Raw genomic sequence first — 24,779 nt, 5'->3', positions numbered from 1 at the left:
GCAATGCCAAATTAGGGAGCTGGAGTCTTTCTTCTTCAGTTCGTGTATAATTCTGTTTTCAAAATATCACAATTCAAGAAACCTGTTCACAGCAGTGGAGGGGGCTGGAACCCATATACAACATAAAATTGTTCATCGATAACTGACTAAACAAGCATTTGCAATGCAATATGTCTCACATTTACACGGGTTTGAGCTATTGGCATTGTAAATGATAATGCCTTTTATTTATGTTTTGGTTTTTCAAACATACATAAAAGGCATTGTCATTTAAAATGCTAATAGCTTAAACTCTCGGAAATGTGAGACCTATTGCATTACAAATGCTTGTTTTGTTAGGCACCGGGAGATTAAGTGATTTTGCCCATAATCACAGGATGTTGAACGTCGTTGCCAAGACTTGGAGGTCGACCACTCTAGCCGTACGGCTACATCCTCTCCCCACATTAAATTTAAATTCAGATCAGTTTGCTCGTGTAAATCTACACTTGTTGCATTTATATAAGTGAAAATGCATTCACGTGGGAGGAATTTGGAACTGTTAAAATAATTATTGCTAAAAAAAATATTATTGCTACATTCTCAGTTTTCAGAAATCCTCTGTGAATTTAAAAAAAGAGTCCAAAATGTATTTCAAACATTTGGGAAAGGTTGTAGAAGTACATTTTTATTTATCTAGCATGTGATCCTTATACTTTTAATAAATTAAACCGCGTGCCCTCTACTGCAGAATGTTTGCAATGATGCAAAAAAAAGGGTATATGCAATTGAATAATTTCCCCATATTTTGTAATACAGAATTTGAGGCAAACATTATTTGCACCTGAACAAAACATGGAAGGAACTGGTTTCACACATTTCTTCTGGTTTAAGTTGTTATCAGGGAGAAAATGTGTGTTTCCACTTTTCAAATGTTCTCCCATTTTGCATTATCTGATCAGTAGAGTGTAACACCACTTTGGTATACTTTTTTAAAAGGGTTATTTATGGATTTGTGTCTCTATATCAAAAGTTCGAGCTCTCATTCAACATGGCCACTTGTAACAACTGGGGAACCCTACTCACAACGGAACCAGGGTAATGATTATATATAGAAGAACAATGGTTCCAGTGGATAATAAAAAGAGTGATTAAAGCAATATATACGCACAATGGCAATAGAATTGAAAAGGACTCTGTGATGTCAGAGGACAAAATGAAATCTCTACACAGTTGAATCGATACCTTATTAAATACAAAGCAGTAAATGGTATATACACTTCTTTTAAATCATAAACGTAAAACATTTTCAAACGTAAAAAAATGTTTTAGTGCATAGTGTCCCCAAGTGAAAATTGGAACCAAAAAGTGACTGTACAAAACAATAATGCTTTTTAGAAAAGTGGGTTTCCATAAATAAGAAAAGACAGAACGACCATGTCAATACAAATTTATAAACAGTTTATGTATGCAATGATACAGGCTGAATTGTGGTCTGTTCTATATGCTTGTCGACGGCGTTTCGACCCTCCTGTGAATGCGGGGTCTCTTCAGGACTAAGGATGCTGGGACATCTACAATAAATTAATGAAAGTAAGCATGAGGCCCGTGTACCGGCACAGATGCGAGAAACTATAGTGAAAAGGCTAAGCTAAATGATGGTTACCTGGATGTGAAAGGCGCAGCCTAAGTGAAGTGCCTTCGTGAGAAGTGAAATAAAGAACTCACGTGAGGACCCAGCCGGGTTCTACAATAATAATAAGGGGCAAAGGAGCTGTTAAGTATTTGCAAAAATAGTCGTAATCGCAAACAAATATACTCAAGCAATGGTTAACTGTGAACAGTGCGAACCATGACTGGAAAAGGAAAATGACAGTTTACCTCACGTGATGGGAGGCCGGCTCTTTAGATAGGAAAAACAGGGCTGAAACGGCTCCTCAGATGCGTTGCTACAGCCGTAGCAATAGAATTCCCCTTATCTCATCTCGGCGTTCAGGGGTGTGGCATGAGATAGTATCACAATGAATGGCTACGGAGATAGTAAGGATAATAGCGGGTCACTATGGGCTGAATAGGCGGCGGGTGAGTAAGTGAAGGGGCACTGTTATACAGTGCGCATTTATACTTACAGTTAAGGACCAATCTCCGTGTCGATGCAGCGGCCTGAATATGCTGCAGAAAAATGAGCGTGCAATGCGCTCTTGGTGTGATAACGGCGAGCAATAGTCGTCCGCTTCGTTATATGCAAGAGTTGCCGCCAAAATGACCTGACATTCAACACGTAGCGTTGTAGAACGCTGAGTAATCGTACTATCGGGGATCGGTGTGCCGATTTGATGGAAACTGAGGAAAGACTATGCCCCGTGACAGAGAATACCGCGTTGCAATGTAGCTTATTACTGGTATTGTAGACAGATGGAATACCATCTATTACTAATATGAGAGCTAGGTTACTGAATGCGGAGACTTAGAGGGTGTTCTTTGTTGTGTTGTGACTTAAAATGAATTGCAATGGATGAGGACAGTTAAACCTGCAACATTGGCGCAATATCTGTCATATATCCTCAAATGAAGGAAATATGCTCCCATTCTTCGTGTTAGAGTCTAAGCCATCCTAGGTAGGATATAGAGAAAAAAAGGATTAAAGTGAAAATGTTATTGACAATGTAAGTGCTATTGAAAACGAGGACCTTCAGATGCTGTGAACCTAGGTGAACTATGCATCATGGGCACATTATCTGTCATATATCCTCAATTGAGGGAAATTTGCTCACATTCTTCATATTAGAATCTAGGACAACTTAGATAGGATATAAGGGAGAAAAGAAAAAAGTGAAAGTATTAACGTTGTTATCATAGCGTTACTAAGAACAGGGACCTTCAGATGCTTGGAACATAGGTGTGCTACGTGTAATTAGCATGACCATATGATATGGTGCCTTGTGGGAGTGCAGCATGCAGGTGCCATGTCCAATCTCCAGGTAATGGATAGATGGAGCGTGTGTTATTACTGTAAGGTGGTAACATAGCCTCTCCATTCCTCAGCGGAATTCAGGCCTTCTTCTATCGAATTAACCCTGTCTATCCATCTACATTCTATACGTTGTAGCATATTGGTTATGTCGCCGCCTCTTTCTTGTAGGGAAGCGATATCAATCACTTGCCATTTCAGTTCGTCGGCCGTGTGTTTTTTTTCATTATAGTGAGCGACCATAGGGGCATTTAGAACAGATCTGCGAATACGGCTTCGGTGCTGGCAGATCCTGGTCTTCACAGGTTGTTGGGTCTGACCTATGTATGGGAGGTTACAAGGCCACCAAATGCAATACACAACATTGCGTGTGTTGCAATTTGAAAAGTTTTCTAGGGTGTGTTTGAGTCTGCCATGCTCAAAGGTAGAGGTGTTGAATGTAAACTCACACGAGACACAGTTTCCACATTTATGGTGTCCCTTTATTTTGGGTAGGCCCCACTGATTTGTGAGAGTATTGGGTGAATTCACTTTCTCGTCTGTGGCTGACCTAACAAGATGGTCTTTTATGTTTTTGCCTCTTTTGTAGGCGAAAAGAGGTGTCTCGAAGGAAGAGTCTATGCTTCTGATAATGCTCCAGTTTTTAGTAATGAGGTTACGTACTTGATTGGTATGCGTACCAAAAGTAGTAACACATACTATTTTCTCCATCTTGGGTTTTCTTTGGTTTTCAAGAGTTCATCCCTTGGACAGTACCAAGCCTGTTTGAGTGATCTTTTGACTAATCTATTGGGATAGCCTCTGTTGACTAGTTTGCCTCTGAGTATATCCGCTTCTCTTATGTAATCTTCCTTGTAGGTGCAATTACGGCGGATCCTGAGAAACTGCCCGAATGGTAGGCCGTCTCTGAGGGCTCGAGGGTGTTGACTACGATATGATAGTAATGTGTTCCTTTCAGTGATCTTCCTGTGAAGTGAAGTGTATAGTATGCCATTCTCATGGTTGATGTTGAGATCTAGGAACGCTATAGTAGACGTATGTGTGGTTGAAGTAAATGTGAGGTGCGTCTGGACAGTATTAAGATGTGTAACAAAATTACTGAAATCAGTGGCAGTACCTGTCCAAATAATAAAAATGTCGTCTATATAGCGCTTCCAACATTTTATTTTTGAGTGGTAGGGATTGTTGTCATTGAGGGCGAACTTGTGTTCAACATAATGCATGTAGATATTAGCTAGATTTGGAGCAAAAATTGCTCCCATACTGGTACCAGAGCACTGTTGATAGTAAGGAAGGACATTACTGGGTTGTGGGTTTATAGGGGAATAGGGTGGGATGTAAGTTAATTGTTATTAAGCAATTATTAATTGGTATTGAAAATTAATTGGTTGTTGATTAATTATTAATTGGTGATTAATTTGTATTAATTGGTAATTAATTTGTATTAATTGTTTAATTGATAATTATGTTAATTTTATTAATTTATTATTTGTAGCGGGTTGTGGGTTTATAGGGGAATATGGAAGGAAGTAATTTAATAGTAAATAATTAATTATAGAAATAATTTTTGTATATTGATAATTAATTTATTATTAATTAATTATTAATTGGTATTATTTGTATTTAATAATTTTTGGTATTGACAATTAATTGGTTGTTAATTAATTATTAATAGGTAATTATAAAAAAAATATTGGTATTTATAATTAATTAATTATTAAATATTGTGTGGTTGGTAGTTAATGTTAATACTTTTTTTGGGGGTATTAATAATTAATTTATTTTTAATAAAATATTAAATTATTATTTTCCCTACTATTGCACTCACTGGAGTGGGAATAGTTATATTTACCCCTACACTATCCAACGCTTTCCCTACTATTGCACTCACTGCAGTGGGAATAATAATTTTTACCCCTACACTATCCAACGCTTTCCCTACTGTTGCACTCTTTGGAGTGGGAATAGTAATTTTTACCCCTATGCTATCCAACGCTTTCCCTACTGTTGCACTCACTGGAGTGGGAATAGTAAATTTTACCCTCCCGCTATCCAACATTTTCCCTACTGTTGCACTCTCTGGAGTGGGAATAGTAATTTTTACCCCTAGGATAACCAACGCTTTCCCTACTGTTGCCCTCTCTGAAGTGGGAATAGTAATTTTTACCCCTACGCTATCCAACGCTTTCCCTACTGTTGCACTCTCTGGAGTGGGAATAGTAATTTTTACCCCTACTCTATCCAATGCTTTCCCTACTGTTGCACTCTTTGGAGTGGGAATAGTAATTTTTACCCCTACGCTATACAACGCTTTCCCTACTGTTGCACTCACTGGAGTGGGAATAGTAAATGTTACCCTCCCGCTATGCAATGCTTTGCCTATTATTGCACTCTCTGGAGTGGTAATAGTAATTTTTACCCTCCCGCTATCCAACGCTTTCCCTACTGTTGCACTCTCTGGAGTGGGAATGGTAATTTTTACCCTCCCTTACTTACATTAATTATTTATTAATTTTAAAGTTATTTAAGTATTTTTAAGTATGTTTTAGTTAATTATATGTATTATTTCATTAATTTTACATTACTTTTAAGACATTTAAAAAACTTAAATATTTTGACCAACTATATTTTTTACAACGATATTTTGGATTCTATATTTTTGTACTTACCTGTTTGTAGATAGGGATTCGATATTTTGGCATTCTATATTTTTTCCTCGATATTTTTGCAGGCCGATATTCTCCTTCTCGATATTTTGTCAGTGATCCATTTTAGACAAAATGATTGCATTTCAGGATTATGGCCTGATGCCCAAATGTGTTCTGTGTCTTCAATGCTTGTGATTGACAAAACCATCAGGCTTTTAAATTTAAATGTGAAATACCATTTTGCAATGTACCAAAGCCCTTTTGAGAAACAGAGACTAACAAAATGGATTTTGCAACCATTTCTAGGTTACATTTAAGGGGGAACGCCCTCTCCTTTGTGTGAGTCAAAAAAGAATGCATCAATGATTTGTGACAGCAATAGCAGTCTCAAACCATTATCTGTTGATGACTCTCAAAGAGGGATGGCACCCTTTTCACTAAGGGGAAGCTATCAGTATGGAAAAACCTCCTCCTGGGAAATCATGACTGCAAGCCTCACAGTGAACAGACAGTGGTTCAAGGTACTATTGAACGTGCGCCAAACATTCCTTGAAGGAATCCTTGTATGTGTTTCTTTTTTAAAGCCACACCTGCTCTTTAAAGGACACCAGGGCCCAAATTACGTAACAAGTGCACTGTCCCTGTTTGTACAACAGCACATCTTTAAACAGGTGCATCGGTTGCCAATAGGGGTAGTGCATCCTATTACACATAATGCACTGCCCCCTGGGCAGACACACATTTGTGCTGCTCCCAGAGCATTGCATTAGTGAAATACATAGCAGTTGTTTGAATCAACCATTCCATCATTCTCTGTACAGGTGTCACCTGTCTACATTTTAAAGACAGAATATAAATTCCCATGCAGGCGGGTGCAGTGAGTGACTGCACTCACCTGCACTAGGATATCTGGGGTGATCCATAAGGCTCAGGAGTGCGCGCTGTCTTTGTGCCACCTTTTGTTGGAGCACATTCAGTGCACCTACTGATGATTTCTTTGCCTCTGAGTGTGCATCCACAATAGGTGCACAGGCAACATGCGGCCATATCCCACGCTAATGAGGGAACTGCCTCTGAAGATAGCACCAGCCATAGCACATAAGTAGCTATCTGAGTCTTCTTCTGTAATACTACAGTACCCCAGGGGAACAGAAAATCGGGCACTGGTTGTAAACTGGCTGCAGGTGCTTTAAAGAAATGTGTTCCTGCTAGAAGTGCAAACGCAGAAATGCAGGTCTGCTTTGCAGGCATATGCAGGAGGTAGAAGAATCCTTTGTGCCTAGTTAAAATTCATTAGGTAGGAGGCTTTGTGACCACTTGTGAATCCACATTTTGCAGTGTCTCTAATTAGCACATTAGTCCTATTGCAGAGTTAAGGCCAGGCTGCAATGCAGTTGACTGATAGCATTGGGGCCTTCGTTACATCAAACCCTTATATTTACAGCTGATATCTGAAGGATATTTCATGTATAGTTTAGAAGGCCTATTGGTATTTTTTTGTTTGCATGCTGGTAACTTCTTCTAGAACTCTTGTTTCATGACTTTGTGTGCAGGCATGCCATCATCACCTACATATTGGAATTGCTTTATTTAATAGCACTACTGTTGTCTAGGACTTGAGCATTTAAGGTTGTGGTGATGTGTCTGCTCTCTGATATTGTAAGCTCAATGTATTAAGTAGTATCTTTCCAGCACTGCAGTGATGTGGAATGTGTATAAAACTTTTGGGGTCTTTTCAACCTGTCCCTTGCTAGCACATGTTCGGGATCTACTTGGAATATGCAGGAGTTTTGCAATTCTCTTTGATAATACAGCTCTTTGGCCAGTTTTGAGGGAATTGTGCTGAGAAATCCATTGTTTTGACCTTGTTTGAAAAGTCTTTTTGGGGAGGATATGGCTTGCATGGCACACAACAAAATTATTGATAGAATTCATCAGTGCCCCTATAGAGCTCTGGCTAGTTTGTCTTTTTGTGTGAAAATTGTGCTGTAAAATGCACTCCTTGTCATTGTTTTTTCATAGATTTTGTCAAAGGGTGGGAGTCTCTCTGCTCCCTCCTTTAGAGGTAGATATTTACAATCCACCGCTTTAAAAGCTTATTCGCCGGTCCTGCCTAGAGTAGGGTCTGGTGCTAGCATCGAAGACAGTGGGTGCCTCTGTGGGAGGCAGTGGGCAGTGGGCAGTGCCAGAGGTAGAGGTAAGCTATAGCAGTGGGGGTAAGCATAGATTTTTAAAAAATAAATATTAAGCCCTGCTGACAGGCGCCATGCATAGCTCTGTGTTCTGGAGTGGTGGACGTCTCCCATGTAAATTGACCTCAGCTTGGAGAGTCTGTCTCTGCTCTCCAAATAAAATAATAAAAATAATAATATAATAATAAAAATAATTCCAGATTTGTAAAGCGCGATTTATAACCCCTAAGGGTATCCAGGTGCTGGGGGCCGTCAGGGATATTAAGTGAGCTACTGCCCAGAGTCACATGGTGCTGAGCTGAGCTGCAGCTGGCGATCGAACCGTGATCCCTGCGCGCTGGAATCAGCCACTCTGGCCTCTGCGCCACACCTCTCTCAGTGTAATAGTCTGGATAGGACAAAATCTGAATTTAGCCATGCATTTCAATAGATTTAAGGCTCATTTTCCGAGCCCTAATCATACCAAAATCACATTAGGAAATGACTTCCTTTTCCTCACAGAAAGCTTTCCTAGTCTACAGTGGTAACTGAAGTGTCAAGGCAGGTCTCTCACTACAGTGCCCTGCATGTGATGATCGTCTGTGTGTCGTGCAGTCCCGGAGCCCTCTGCTTTAAATGATGTTTTTCTTGCCGCAGCTGAACTCTTCATGGAGCAGCAGCATCTAAAAGAAGCACGCTTTTGCATCCAAGAGGCAGCCAGCCTTTTCCCCACATCACATGCCGTGCTGTACATGCGTGGGAAGCTTGCGGAGATGAAAGGCTGCTTGGAGGAGGCTAAGCAACTGTACGACGAGGCACTCACGGTGAATCCAGATGGAGTGAAAATTATGCACAGCCTGGTAAGTTTGTAGGTTCTGAGCTTCCTGACGGGCCTAATTGTTTTGTTTTTAAGAAAAAGAAGGTGGCAGGGGTAGATGCCATTTCATTATTGATTTAATGAACAGGTGAGTGTTTTGTATGCTTCGGTGAATGATGGGGGGTCTGGAATAGTTCAATAATTGAGTAGGCTGGCTGCTGTTAATTAATTTCTTTCAACTACAGTGATGGTTAAGAATGCTTAAATAAAAGACCGAAGAACACAAGGTGCAGTGTGTGGAAAGTATGTTTTATTTTCTTACTGCTCGTAGCCATTGAATTATCTTTTCGGGATTTTGAAAACCTTTATTTGACATTTAATCCCCACCAAAATGTCACACTTCTTTTGGTCTGTGGCTTAAATCATAATTAGATGTTTTAAGAAGTTAAAATTTGTATTTAATGCTTCACGTGTAGCATATCATATTTATTGATGCATCTTTCTTCACTTTTAAAGAATACCTTTAAATTCTTAGGTACATGTCAGTGGAAGAGTTGCACTACTTATTTACCTGAAATTTTGCTTTTTGAATGTGTACTGAGGAAGGTCAGAATTCTGGGTTTGACTGATGTTCGTTGTTGGACTTGGCCCTTTCCGTAGAGTCATCCCTAAATATTTTGCCTTCACCCTCCTGCTTTCTAAACCCGATTTTGTTGACTTTTAGGACTCTGCACACTTCCCCACTTCTAAACAGTGCTATCGTGCTTGTTCTCTCCTTAAAACATGGTTGAAATGTTTTACATCAAATTGCCATATTTAATGCACTTGTAAGTCCCTAGTAAATTGGCACCACATGTGCCCAGGTTCTGTAAATATATTGCTACTAGTGGATCTGCAGTACTGATTATGCCACTCACTTAAGTAGCCCTTTAAACATCTCTCAGATTTGCCATTGCAGCCTGTGTGTGCAGTTCTAAACTGCTATTTCAAACCTTCCTTTTTAATACTTATAAGTCACCCTTAGGGTAGACCCTAGACAGCCCAGAGGGCGGGGTTCGGTGTATTTAAAAATATTGCCATGTACTTTTACGTTTTACATGCCCTGGCAGTGGGAAAACTCTTAAATTGGTTTCTCACTACTGCAAGGCCTACATCTCCCATTGGTTAACATTGGTGTTACCTTATTACATTTAATAAGCTGTAACTTCCAAATGGGAACAGGTAACCAGTTTGTGGATGGTGTCTTTGGAATTGTAATGAAAAATCCTCTCTTATGGTTAAGTCGGGTTTTAAATTATAATTTTTAAAATATCACTTTTAGAAAGTTGGCATTTTCCTGCCTTAACCATTTGGTGCCTGCAGCCTGCCTCTGGGTCACATGACTTGATGTAGCTGACTGTTGGGCTTTGTGTATTGAACCTCTATGTTATTTATTAATAGAGGTGCCCCTACGCCCCTGTATAATTCTTTTACCCTTACCTCCTGGACCCATGAATAAAATTATCCCCACGGTACCGGTGGGTAATTTTAAAGCACTATCACACACCCTTTTCGGCCCACACACCCGCATGCACAACTGCCGCGTCTCCTGAAAAGATCTCCGACAAAGAGCCCTCTCGCGGGGCCCGTGGGTAACAGCAGCGCCACCCCCATGAGGAGCAACGCCCGATGGTGAAGCATGACACTCGCAAGGGTGTGTGAGGGCACCAAAATTCAAAGGAGAAATTCCCCCACCTGCATCCACAAGGGATACCATTTATAGAGACTTTTTCCTTTCCCTCTCTTCTACTTTCCTCTACCTTGTGACCAAACCAGTCACTTACCTCAACTTTTATGAACAGTTACCACACAGTGATAAAAATGGTAGTTCTTGGGAGTAACGGTACTGGACCTAGCTTTTTCTAAAATACTCCCTGTCCCCCCTCTTTTGTGTTACATGACTTTGTGTATTCCTCCCAGATAGCCACACACAATAGAGAGTTTAAGTGTGACGGGATGGGTGGGTGGAGCTGGACATAGCCCTACGTACACTTGAATAGGCTGTATCTTGCCTCCACACAAAGGGCTGTATACCCCCTGTAGTTAGTATGGAGCCAGGGCAGGGCAGGTGGGAAACCTGTGCACTTCAAAGGTGAACCTCTAGTAGCTATCCCCACTTCAATGGAGGAACCTGGTATAAAAATTGGACCTCAGACACCAACTCATCAATACACTTATGGACCTGTAGCGAATCTGCCAGGAAGAATGACTACTGTGCTGCTGAAAGGAGTGCCACTCTGCTGGACAGCTGCCCCGTTGGACCACTACCTTGTTGGATTGCTGCCCTATCGCCTGGTTACACTCCTGCCTGAGTGAGAAGGATTGTACCTAAACCCAGGACTCCCAGAGTGACTCCAAGGGCTAGTCTGCTGGCCTCCTGTTCAGAGCCACAGGGACATAACAGGCTCACAACCGCCTGAACCAGCACCCAGATCCAGCTTGTGGAAGCTCCCCAGTCCCTCAAGTGGTGCTCCTCAGGTCCTAGACCTTTGGTGTGGCCTCAGAGAACGCCCCATTGTCCCTCACACAGCCCATTGACATGAAGTTCCATCAACCCAACTCACTACAGCATCTACCACTTGCGGGGAGTGCCCCCGAGAATCTCCGGCCCACCCGCCTGTGAAGAAAACATGATCTTTGCGCTACAGCAGTGACCATCTGCTCGTCACGCTACATTGATGACTGTCTGTGACACTTCCCTGCTCCTTGTGGCCCCTTCTACCGCCAACTGAACTCTTTGCAATGGACTGAGAAGGTAACTTTTCAGTAGGACTAATCTAATTCCTGTATCAGATCTACACTCCATTGTGCCTGAGTGTGTGACTTTTTCCCAGTCTCTCGCGACCAGATACCCGTGAGTGGCATGTTGAGCTTTTTGACGCTATCTTCACTTAAATCGTTAAAAATTTATTTTTCATGTTCTACTTGTTGGATTTTTGTTGTTTTGGTCTTAATTAATGTATTACATTTTGCTCTATGTTCTTAAATTGATGTGGGGTTTTTCTTTTATCATGTTTTCACTTTATTACTGTTTGAAGTCCTGCAGAAATACGTTACACATTGGCTCTAAATTAGGCCTGACTGCTCTGTGCCAAGCTACGAGAGGGTTGAGAACAGGTTAAATTGGGCTTTGTTTGTTCTTCACCCTGACTTGGATTATGGTTCCTGCTTGAGTAGGGGTTCACCCTCCTCAATTAGTAACTCAATTTCTCACACTCATTAAGTTATGCTCTTGCTCTAAATATGATATTTTATGGTTGATGCAACTTTAATGCTCCAACCCCCTTCTAACAATTGTGCACATCTGCATGTTACATAGTAAAAAGGGAGTTGACCATACTTTGAAACAACAAATATGTGCAGATCAAAGGCACAGAGCAGTGGCCTTGTAAATCCTGCCCTAAATTTAGACTCTTGGTCACCAAAAATCATGTTGTAGTGTAGGATAATCAACTGTCTTGAGTACAGTTTTATTTGATTTTTTAAACTTGTTTTTATTAGCATTTATCAGAAACCATATTGCAGTTCTCAGTATTACAGTTAACCATATGTCGCAAAGTTATACAGTATAGGTCCAATCTTGAGTCTGTGCCCATCCTACAAGATCCAGTGTTGTTGTCTGGACAGTTCCATTAGAATAGCTTCAGAGACATTTTCGTGGGGCAGCAGACGGTGATAATAGCAAAAGACAGTACCTCACAGTCTGATCTCTTGTGCGAGCTTCGTAGAACCACAGTGACCGTGACAGGTTTTAAGGGTGTGAGAATTTGCATGTGAAAAAGCTAAGTTTGGCAAGTTGGACTGGCTGCTCAGAGGATTATTTGAGCTCTTGGACAGAAGGATAATCTGAGGTATGTTCCCTGGCACTGGTGAGCTCTCTTGAGTGGAACAACAAAAGCTAGGAGAGTGGGTGAAGAACATTAGATGAACTGCTAATTTGATATGGTGTAAACAACAGAACTAACCTAGGACCCACCATATAGTGGAACTCTTGTTGGCTGTTGAGGGACTTTGCAATTAGCTGTAGTTGATGTACTCTGTCGGCATTCAGAGGAGCAGCTGAATGATCAACTGGGGCCCGACCCCAGCTTCTCATTTCCCTGGAGGGAGGCATATTGTTGTGGCATGTGCTTGTTGGTACCTGAGTGTGGCAGGATTGCATATGAGTTCTAGTTTGGCATCATTTTCAGGAGCTCCCTGTTGATGAAAAGCATATCATCAGGGAGAAGACGATGGTAATCTTTTGGATCCCAAACTCAAATGTATGATATATAAGAGCTCCCAGAACTTGGTGAGCTAGGAGAGACAACATAACACCTATTTCCGGGGAAGTGCCCTAGAATGAAGCATGCAACGATAAGTGGGAGAGGGCTCTCCTCCAAACAGTCTTTAATGATTTCTTGTCTTAATAAACATACTTTTATGAGTGTTCTGCCATATTCTTTTGTGAAAACATTTCACTTAGGAAGATCTATAGGCGGAATTTTCCTCTCTCCCTTTTTCTCTAATTGTTGGCAGAATATGAGCAGCTACGTTGGCAAAGAATAAGATAAGTAGAAAATGAATAAGGACAACAAGCCTACGCTTAAAAGAATAACCAGTAAAGCCAATTGGTGCGCTTCCAGAAGGCAGCAGTGTTATTTTTATTGACGCGTGTTCCACATTATATACTTGTTTCAGAGATTTAAGAAAGCATATTCGAATTAACTAACATAAGAGATATATCCAGCACAACAGCCAACTTGCAAACTGATGTTGGTGTATTATTTGTTGGATTCACTACTCAGGGTATAGAGGCTGTGGACACGCTTCGGTCTTTAAGAGGGGTGGGTAGAGGATACATGAGAGGAGACTTCTTATTAAGACTTGATGTATTAGAATATGGCTTGTTCCACTACAGAGGTGAACAAGAGTTATGAGGATCCAATTCCCACGTCATTCCCTCAAAACGTGAAATCAGTGTTATTTACCCAACCCCAAATTTACTAGGACCCCTGGCAATGGTAATTCCTTGATTGAGAAATAACAGATTAATTTGGGGCATTCATATTCGAAGCCTTAAGCTCTAAGTGTCAAGAGGTAGGGTAAGCAAGAGCTAGACCACTGATATTTGGATGCAGAGACAGACTGGAGAAAAGATATAGCATTTCTTCTGTATTTCATAAATATTTTATAATCAGGATTTATGAAACATTGTGGTTAACCTTGGGGTTTCCAGGCACTAGAATTAGATCCGGTAAGAAATAATTAATGCAGAAATAATGGGGTTAAAAGAGCAGGAGACAAAGCAAACTTATATTTTACAAAGGAATCATGTTCCAAGCCTGGGTTGTGAGTTGGGAAAAAGCTTTACCACCAAGTTTCACAAAACAAGACGGGGAGGGAAGATTACAAGACAGCGGCGTAACGAAATTTGAGGGGGCCACCATGCAAATTACATGGAGGGGGCCCCCTCTGACCACACTCAGGATCTCTTAGACCAGGGTACTGTGCTGAGGGGGCCCCTTGAACTCGGGCCCCCCCAAACCAATGGGGCCGCAAGGGCCTTTGTTACGCCACTGTTACAAGATGGCATATATTGTTCAAATTGAGATTTCAGGAACTGTGGGCTCGTTTTATATATAGTCATATAGCAGATACTCCAGCAATTAAATAGCAGTCTTTTGTCACAAGAAGCCATGTAGTTTGACAAAATGATGTGAGACATGTATGTGCTAGGAAAGGCAAGGCCACACAGTACCATGCAGCAGCTTTCTAAATTAGTTGCATCTGTGTCATAGTTGAAGAAGGCAATCCTGGATAAAGTGAATTGCTGTAGTCCAGTCAAGAAACAATCACCACCAGGGCCACAAGTTGACAAGAGCCAACTGGTAGCAACAGAAGTATTTTCATTAACATTTTAAAAGTGAAAAAGCAGACAGGGGTCAAAATAAGTATCTAGGGAAAAGTTAGATGTTTTCATCAAAGATAAATGCTAAATTCAGTGCAGATGATACCCATGAAGGGGGGCAACTAAGATAAAGGGCCCCAAAGATGTGTGCCAGACAGAGGTGGATCACACCACTACAGTCTCATCACTGTTATTGAACAAGGAGCTCAGATTTTTCCATTTAGAAATAGTGATTGAACAGCCCTTAAATCGATCTTGCATTAAACACAGCAAACTGGTACCCAGTAGTATTAAGGTCTATGAAAGATCTCATAAATTTCATATCACCATGGTCCAGTATCGAATCAAATGTAATAGAGTTGATCATTTAATCCACAAATTCAGAGGTAAAATATGTTAAAGGATGGTGTGACCTTGACGTGGCCTGCCTGGCAGGATAAGTGATATAAGTGAAAGATGGAAACAAGCTGTGATCTTATCAACCTTTCAAATAAAAACAAATGCTATGTGAGTATAAATCACATTGGTGGAGGAAATGACATTAGTTTAGTATTAAGGGGAATAAAGATTCTGAGCAATATTGAAAACGTTCCTTGTGGTATTAAAAGCATATATAATTTTATTAGAACTGAGATTAACGTGTAGGGTGTAGTAGTTTATTTATAGCTTCTTTGGATGACAAAATATTTTATCTTGACAATGAAGCAGAAGTTAGAAAGGCTCACACATTAAGCATGCTTACAGGGCCTTTTTAACTGTAGAGGTTGTTTGTTAAACCAGATAACAGCTGGACTACAGTGCCTAAGTTTGATCATTTTAATAGGGGCAGTCGCTTGAATGACTCTGTGATCCATTTAATAAATCTCTCCACTTTAGGTGAGATATCCCCCAAAAATCTATATACATTCTGATTTAAAACTGTGGCAAAATTGGTTTTGTTAATCTCAACCCAAATGCAATGTATTTTAGCAGCAGATATTCTCCTGATTGTTGAAGGACACACTGAAGCCTTAGATATGAAAAAAGATAGATTTATGATCAGTTCAAGTTAGTAAGCAACTGCTGATGTATTTGCAGTGACTGCTGGTGTATTCGACAATATTGGTAGAAGAAGGCACTAAAACACAGATATGAACTTTCAAGTGAGTAGGTCAGTGATCTATTGATCAAGAATTAAAATCAAAAAAATAATCAAAAAATCTAGTGACATTTCATCTAGAAGAAGAATTTGTCCAACATTGAATTCTAGTAGTGATGGATACTTTGCAACCTGAAGCATAATATATTTTAAAAACCATTAAGAAGCTAGGCAAATCTTGTCAGCCGGTCCAGAAGGATCATGCATCAATATGTAATCAGAAATGTGGTTCTCATAAAACCTTTGGTTTAAGTGTTTCTGCTAAAGGGGAATTTATGGTTGGATCAAATGAAAATGTGAAAGTTTTCTTATCAGTGTTGTTTAAACTGCCTTGATTGTGTTGCATACACAATATATACTGAGAGAAGAAGAGAGGGAAGACAACATTAATTGTTCACATAAGAGTTACAGTAATACCCAAAATAAGAAGTGCAAAGCACTCAATAAACCTTGAGCATAAGGAGAACTGGTTCAGAAACAATAATATCCACATGCTGGGCTCATCTGTCAATACATACATGGCAATAATGGAAACAATCTGGAGCAAGTCTTTTCCAGACTGTTTGGGAGGCAAGAGGTGGTCAGAGACATTTTAGTGGTCAAAACACAGTACAGCCCTTCTAAAAGACATCAGTAGAGGCTATGATCAGTACAATGTTGATTGTGCTCAAGAAATACAAAAGAAAAATATTGAATCAGTCATCAATGTTACTTCCACCTGTAGCTGTCAGGGGCTCTGCGAGCCTTACCTTATGCTCATGGAGTGGTCCCACAGAGTCGACATGAACAACTTCCACCGTCCCCTGCCTTCCTCCAGTGATAGTAATGACACTTACCAGGTTGAAGGTTGGGGATTGGGAGAGGAAATCCTAAATGGTGTAATGTACGTTCTTTTGTATGTGGGCCTGGTCATATACGTCCCGTAGCTATATGGAACCCATCTGGGAACAGCAACCTATAGGGAAGAAGCATATATCTCAGATATCCCTCTCCCTAAATTGCAAACACACGTTCATTCACACAGGGAAATGTAGGAGCACTATTGGAGCGCATATAGTCACCTGTGAGAATGGTAGACATTAAACTCAGGGTGGTTCTCAGGTGTCTCAGCCACTAATCCACTAGGAAGGTAACCTGAGGTTTGGTGTTCAGAGGGAAAGGAACCAGAAAACAAGAAATAGGTGCTCCGGCACATGTGGTATATGTATGAACCACAGCTATAGGAGGCTGTGCATAAAGAAAGGATAGCGGTCCTGCGCAAGTAGGAATAGAAAGGTGTTAATACAAGCTCTCTTGCGCTGGCACTTCAGGCTCTCCTAGAGTTACTTGCAACGCGCAAGCGCTACTGCGCTTTGGGGAGTCAAATGAGTAAATGCAAACACTTCTGTGCTCACTCCATAAGCAATATATAACAACACGCTTCTGCACGTGTGGAAATCAATGCTGGTATGCAAGCGCTCCTGCGCTCGCACAATGGGTAGGGATAACAATGCGCTCCTGCACGGTGGTAATCAAATGTTAAGTGGTAAGTGCTCCTGCGCTCACCCAAAAGGCAATTATGACAATGCGCTCCTGCGTGTGTGGAAAGTAATACAGGTATGCAAACGCTCCTGCGCTCACACAATAGTTAGGAACAACAACCCACTCCTGCGTGGGAGTAATCAAATGTGAAGTTGTGAGTGCTCCTGCGCTGACCCAATAGGCAATTATGACAACGTGCATCTGCGCACGTGGAAAGTAATACAGGTATGCAAGCACTCCTGCGCTCGCACAAAAGATATTTTTAGCAACAAGCGCTCCTGCGCGTGAATCCAATTTTGTGAAGTTGCAGGTGCACCAGTGCTTGTACTTGGACCCCCCTCGTTCCGCTGGTCAGTACTCCCTGAGCCGCGGGAATCCAAAAGGAGTAAACAGGCACTCTGCTAAGGCGCGAGACACATCCTGTCTTGTGTGCAGTCAGGCACTTAATCCGAAGCAACGTCGGGTTGAACTATGCGTGTTCAAATACCAGTTAACCCGGAAGATTAACCCGCACTGATCTTCAGTCACAAACTCCGGTTCACCGCACTAGAGCGATGACTGACCGAAGTGCCATAACGTGAGGCAGGAAGTGGAGCATTAATTCCCGCTTGCATCCTGCCTGTCGGGGTCCCAGGTATGTCCCCCACTCTGAACCGTGACAGTAGCACTTTGAATATTATTCACTTGGAAGAGGCAATTTTTTAATGGTCTGGAATTGGCTGTGCACTGCTATTAAATAATTCAGTAGGTAGGGAACTCTGGTGTTGATATGTATGATGCAACCTTCATGGACAATGTTGCTTGCATGCCAAGCACATTTTGTGGCTAATTAGAAGTTGTTCAGTGGATGGTAGGCTTCTCAGCCACTTGCTTCAGAACCATAGCCAATATACCACTTCCTTCTGGGCTTCCTAGTTTTCTCCAAGGGAGCAAAGTTTCGGGCTCTTCACTTCTTCACAGATTGATGGGGAGTCCGCCAAGAGCAGAGGCCTCTCCTGGAGAAGTCCTTTGGACCTCTTCTTCAGGAACATGTCCTGCAGGTGTCTCCAACCTTTTCTGTAATAAGAGCTACTTAAGTTCAGTGAAATTCATTGAGAGCTACTAATGGTATTTTTGTTGCAATAATGACCATACCAGATGAGCTTATATTAGTGGCCACCATATGCAGCATTAGTTCCAGGGATCACTTCAGTGCATCAGGCATGGTTTCCATCAGTAATATTAAAAAGCCTTTGACAATGTGTTATGCCTCTACATGGGTAATACATACCAGCGATAGCTTCAATGCCTCAGCACAAAGTTAAAAATATTTGTAAAACGTCTCCCCAATGGCATCTTATATAATACTTCTTATGAGTTCTGAAAATAAACACATTTACGTTTTGAATATACACTCTCATCTTTGGTATGCATATATAAATTCAACCAAGCAAAAGCTTCTAATTTAATAGCTGGGCTGCACACAGATGACCAACTTACAGGTAGCTGCAGAGCTAACAGTAGCTCATGAGGTTCTCGTTGGAGAAGCCTGGCTATCCAGTGAAAGTCCAGTCCTTACCAGTCTATGAAGTCAACTTATCTTACCAGAGTACAACCTTCAGATCTATGTTCAAAAGATAGTATTCCAGTCCTCAGTCCTTCATCAAACAGACACGGGTATGTATTCTAACAGCAGTCTTCTTTTATTCACCAAATTACAGCACTGTTATGAATTTCAGGAGCTGGGTAGCCATCTTGGTAGTAATAATGTAGTAGTGTCTTAGAAGTACCACCACAGGTTTGCTGTTGCCAATCCCATATGCGATGGTGGCAGGTGAAGATACCTAGCCACAATCCTTGGCTTCAGGTGGTCCCATATTAAGTTTCTGCAGCCTATTAAAGTTATTTTAATAAAGAAGCAGTCAACGGGAGTGGTGTTGTTTTGAAAAGATACAAGATGCTGTACATAGTCATTTTCACTGTAGCAAGCATACCCAACCATATGCCATTGTCCTTATTCCTGCATATATCGGAGTAATTCAAAGCAATGATGTGCACAGTGGACTGAGCTCCCTTTATTCCCAAAGAAGACACCACATTAGTGGTCCATTATATCTGGAAAAGAGTTTGGAGCTTCGACCTATGGTTTTGTGGCATAAGAATGACCAGCGCTTCACAATGAGCACTATTCACTTTAAAGCCTGAAATTTTGCAAACATTTTCCAGCTCATTCAGCAGTTTTGGCAAGGGCAAAAGTGGATCTGTGGCCCAGAGCATTATATCATTCACAAACACGGTTAGTTTGATAGTATCTGCACCTAATCATAGTTATTTTAAATGTTCTATAAACATACCCTTTTCCTTCTCACCCTTTTGCACACTGGCAAAATACTTGATAAAATTCAATTGTTTGTACACAATTCCTCATAGATTATTGTGCTCAAATTCACTTTTTTTGCTATATTCTGGTGCAAAAGAAAAAACAAAAGCCACAGGTTCAGAAATTGAGTGAAATTGGGAATCCGGACCTAATACCAACTGCCTTTGTAGTACATTTTAGTTACGTTATTTAGTGAGGCGGCAGCTTAGGTGCACACTATGTATGTGCAGTGTGTGTGATCAATTCCTAAATGTTTAAAAAAAATAGTGTCTGAAATGTGCTTTTTCATGATTACTTAAGTGATCAAATAATTCTAGTAGTCGACGTTCTCTACCACAGTTCTAGATGACCTTGGTTACTTATATCTGCAAGTATTTTTACTCTGTGGAATTGTAAAAGGTGCACTGTTCTACATGTATACATTAAAACTAAATGAACAGTTAAACATTTGTTTCTCTGCAGAGTAAATAGTTTTGCCCATGGAGAAACCCCTTCGTGGAGGAACAGTCAGACAGTAAAATTTTTGGGATATTGCTACTTTCCCATAAACTTTGCACTAATTAGACCTCATGAGCGATCAGCAGTGCACTAAGAGTAAGAGTAAACTTACCTTTAGTGAAGAATTGTAAGGATGTTTATTTGTGCTGTAGTGAATTGTAAGGTTACTTACTGTTTGCATAGGCAACTGGCTTCCCTGTCTAATTGCTTACAACACATCCTTAGTGTAACCATAACTAGGGTGTGTTAAGGGAATTCCAAAGTTTTTTTTTTTAGGTGAAATATCCTGTACTAGTGAATCCAGAACTTACTGAACTTGGCCTATGGCTATGCCAATAGTCAATGGGTGCAGGCAATGGCTTTGGGTCACACCCTGGGTCCTGTCTCCATGCCCTGAAAACACACTGCACATGATCTTTAGCTGTACACAGAAGTCTTTGTGTATTGATATGCTCTTTACCCAGTTTCCATGCCCCCAAATCTACTGCACATTGCCAAAAGTAATGAACAGCATTACTTGAGCACAAGGTATAGCCTGAATACAGACTTTGTACCAGATTGTGTCCCCAGACTCCTTGGGCCAGATTCACAAAAGTAATCTGAGACAAAATCCTAACTTTACAACTTTCAGTATTCACAGAAAGCATTTAGGAGTAGTAAAGTTAGGATTCCTAACGTTACTACTCTTAATGCCTTTTGTGAATATCGAAAGTCGTAAAGTTAGGATTTTGTCTCAGATTACTTTTGTGAATCGGGCCCCCTGTTAAACTCTGGCCATGCACAGTAGGTATTGAACACAGGGGTAGACTTTCAACTTCCCCTGCTTCCGGTCTCTGGCCTTTGTGCAAGGCCAAAGGCCAGGGAATGGGGATGCTATACACTTTCTAGCCCTTTGTCAAGAGTGGCAGGGTGAACAACATGGTTGTCACCTTGCACATGTTGTCCATCTTCTTCAGCAATACATTGGAGGATTACAAAGTGCTTCTCTTCAGGTCTTTGGCAAGGCAGGGGAGAGGACATGTTACATTCCTTGACAACTCAAGGCTAGGGGGTGTGTGTGACAGCATCCACCCCTGCCTTTGTGTATGACCTAACAGTATTAATCAGTACTTCTACCCTGCCCTTCCACAAGGCTGAATTGGTGAAGTACTGGATGGAGCCTTGTGTTACACAATATTTCACTGGAAATGAGGGAAATTCGAAAAATTCACACTTCACAACACAAATTCTGATATTGGAGAAGGCAACGATTTAAGCCAGCTCAGGGCAGTTCCTTCTATTCCCCCATTCCGATCCAAAGCCACCACGATCACCTGCGGCGTACCCCAATTATCATCCCTCAGCCCGATCCTGTTTGACATCTACATGGCATCTCTCGCCAACATTGTCCGAGTGCACAACCTCAACATCATCTCTTACACCGACTAGACCCAGCTGATCCTCTTCCTCACCAAAGACCCGGCCACCGCCAAATCCAACCTTCACGAGGGAATGAAGGCTGTCGCAGAGTGGGTGAAGACCAGCCGCCTGAAACTGAAATCGGACAAGACAGAGGTCCTGATCCTCGGCTCCACCCCCTTCGCATTGGACGACTCCTGGTGGCCGGCCAAGCTGGGAACAGCCCGACACCCAACAACCACGTTCGCAACCTGGGGTTCATCCTGGACTCAACGCTCTCTATGACCCAGCAAGTCAACGCGGTCTCCTCCTCCTGCTTCAACACCCCCCGCATGCTCCGCAAGATCTACAGATGGATCCCCCCCAAAACCAGAAGGACAGTCACCCAAGTGCTCGTCAGCAGCAGGCTGGACTACGGCAACACCCTCTATGCGGGAAGCACGGCTAAACTCCAGAAAAGACTTCAACGCATACAAAACGCCTCTGCACGCCTCATCCTTGGAATCCCTCACCACAGTCACATCTCCGCCAACCTGAGAGACCTCCACAGGCTTCCGGTCAACAAGAGGATCGCCTTCAAGCTCCTCACCCACGCCCACAAAGCACACCACAGCGCTAGACCAGCATACCTCAACGAACGACTCACCTTCTACACCCCGAACCTCCAGCTTCGCTCCGCGGACCTCGCCCTCCCCACCGTCCCACGCATCTGCCGAACAACCACCGGCGGCAAATCATTCTCCCACTTTGCCGCCAAGACATGGAACACCCTCCCCACCCACCTACAACAAACCGAGGACCTACTGACCTTCAGGAAACTTCTCAAGACCTGGTTGTTCGATCAGTAGCTGCTTCTCCCCCCCCCCCCCCGCTAGCGCCTTGAGACCCTCACGGGTGAGTAGCGCGCGTTACAAATGTTTGATTGATTGATTGATTGATTGATTGAGTCTAGAGCTGAGGATCTGAAGGAGGGAACTGTGCTACAGTTTACTGAATGCTGCAGAGAGGTCCAAAAGAACTATTAGGCACATATCCCCATCTCCAACCATTGCTTTATGTTAAAACGAAGAAAGATGCGCAGGCATGTCTTGTAGGTAAAAGTAGTAGTTTTATTCTTCAAGTTACATCACAGGTTCTAGGTTACAGGAAGACGTTCTGATCAATAAAAGTGCCCCACCAGCAGCAGCCTCCTCACTACTCAGCCCTTCCACACCAACTGATTCTCCCTTCAATCCAAACCCACTGAACATTCTATATGACCTCATCATAGGCTGAGCAGCAAGGCAGAGAACTACTGTAGGGAGAGTGCATTGGGTAATTAGTACACATCCTTCTCCCTGATAACGATCATATACATTCAAAAGGACTGAAGGTGATACAACACACATGTCAGCAAAGGAGGATGCATTAACAACAAAACATTATAACACATCCTTCCCCCTGATAATAATCATAGACAACAAAGAATGCAAGATAAAGAGATACATTCTTAAAAACAGTGGATGCTATCCACCATGCTATCTAATGGCAGGATCGTCTACCTCAAAGAAGAGGAATAAGACACCACCCATACCAAGACAGGGTAACTATAATCCCGAAACACTCTAAAAACTAATATGGGCATCTATTAACCCAAAGCAAATCCAGGGTAACCTTAAACCCAAAACACATTCAAAATATTTTATGGGTAACTATAAACTCAAGGCAATTCAGGGTATGATTGAACCGAGACATACTCGCCCAAACATGCAATTCAGAAAAACTAGCACAGATGCTCACAGTCATGACACTCACACAACATACTATGGGTATCCTTAAACCCATGACAATCTACGGTATCCACCCAAAACAAACTGGGCAAAACATGGAATACAGAAAATCTAGCGTACAGTCATGACACTCACGCAACATACTATGGGTATCCTTAAACCCAAGACAATCAGATTATGGGTATTGTTACACCCAAGGAAAACATATTATGGGTATCTCTAAACCCAAGGAAAACATATTATGGGTATCTCTAAACCCAAGGTAAACATAGTATGATTCAGCACAAGAACGCATTAATAAAGTTAAATACTTGAAAAACTCATAATGCAAACAAGCATAAATAGCACATTGCAACAGATATGCAACAAAGCAGTTTAAAACATAACAACTTAAAACAACAAAAGTAGTCACCGTAGTCGAATGTTCTGACTTGAAATCCCACAGTCAGAGTCATCGTAGATCAGGAAATACAAGTAGGAATTCATTTCCATCTGACCCAATAGCAAATATTTCCATTGGTAGATGGTATCATTGTCTCCTTCCCAATCGTGTTGTGCCCTCTCACCAATAAACGTGAATAACTGCAGCTCGCCAACAATATCTTCATAATGGCCAGCATAGCGATTCCTTAACTAGAAGTACTCCTCTCTTTTGCTCCACGGGTTGCGGTGCATTGAAAACACATCGTGAATGGCAGAAAACTTGGTTGGTAAGGAGCGTAGTGTGCTTCAAACGTGAAAGAATGCGCCAATCACAAATTGGCGGCACATTTACAGACGCCGAGCCGGGTGGCGCGCAGCGTGTCATTGCAGGAAAATGTCCTCAAGCAGTCACAAACGGCTTGGTTGCAATTTCGTCGGAGAAGGAATTCAACGAAGGCATTACAGCAGGGCTTGAGGCACAGCAGGGAGGATCGCGTGTAGAGAATCACGCGCAACATATATTTTTAAAATCGTAGGAACATCAGTTAAACTGCCAAAGTGTAGCCATATCCAGATTACGCGTCTAAAATGGCAAAATTAAATAAAATACTCACAGTCACTAAATAAGACATGGCCAGGAGAAACTGCATCATCTATCAGGTGTACGGGCTCACAAGCGACTTTAATATTCCCACAACCAGTCACCAGTGCCACTTCTTTTGGGGTGCAAACTCTACAGAGTTGCTCACTGCCACCTTTTATCAACACAGGCTCTTCCAAAGTGAGTCCTGAAACACGGATCCTGTCACTGGCTCCGCCCAAAGCACTTCCCCGAGCAGAGATCCAGAATTGCTTGTAGAATGCCTCCAGAGTAAATCCAAACTGAGGCTCGATTAGTGGCTCCGAGGTTACATCCAAAATCGGCGCCAAGTTAAACGCTGCCCATAACAGATACAACATATGCTCCCCATAACAGATACAACAATTGCAGGTTACTCACAGTTTAAACGATGTACAAAACACATGCAGCGCTGTTGATTCTTTGAAAGTGACGGTTCTTTGTAATTAACTGATGACTGCTGGCCCATATGACTTCCATCCACCAAAACCAAAAGCTGTAACTACCCAAAACGATGCTGCTGGTTGGTTTTCACACAC

At 41.8% G+C, this 24,779-nt stretch overlaps 1 protein-coding gene across 3 annotated transcripts in view; it reads left to right on the top strand.

Annotated features, from left to right (window-relative positions):
• Nucleotides 1-24,779, top strand: part of TTC7A (tetratricopeptide repeat domain 7A) — a 1,536,967-nt gene that overhangs the window by 1,398,383 nt on the left and 113,805 nt on the right. For all 3 annotated transcript variants that reach the window (XM_085612750.1, XM_085612748.1, XM_085612749.1), the window contains one exon: nucleotides 8,427-8,629. In XM_085612750.1, the coding sequence (XP_085468876.1) occupies nucleotides 8,427-8,629 (203 nt within the window). The remainder of the gene's footprint in view (nucleotides 1-8,426; nucleotides 8,630-24,779) is intronic.

Source organism: Triturus cristatus, chromosome 6, assembly GCF_964204655.1.
Source record: "Triturus cristatus chromosome 6, aTriCri1.1, whole genome shotgun sequence".
Lineage (NCBI taxonomy): Eukaryota > Metazoa > Chordata > Amphibia > Caudata > Salamandridae > Triturus > Triturus cristatus.
The sequence above is the reverse complement of the archived record's forward strand: the minus strand, read 5'-3'. Positions and strand labels throughout refer to the sequence as shown.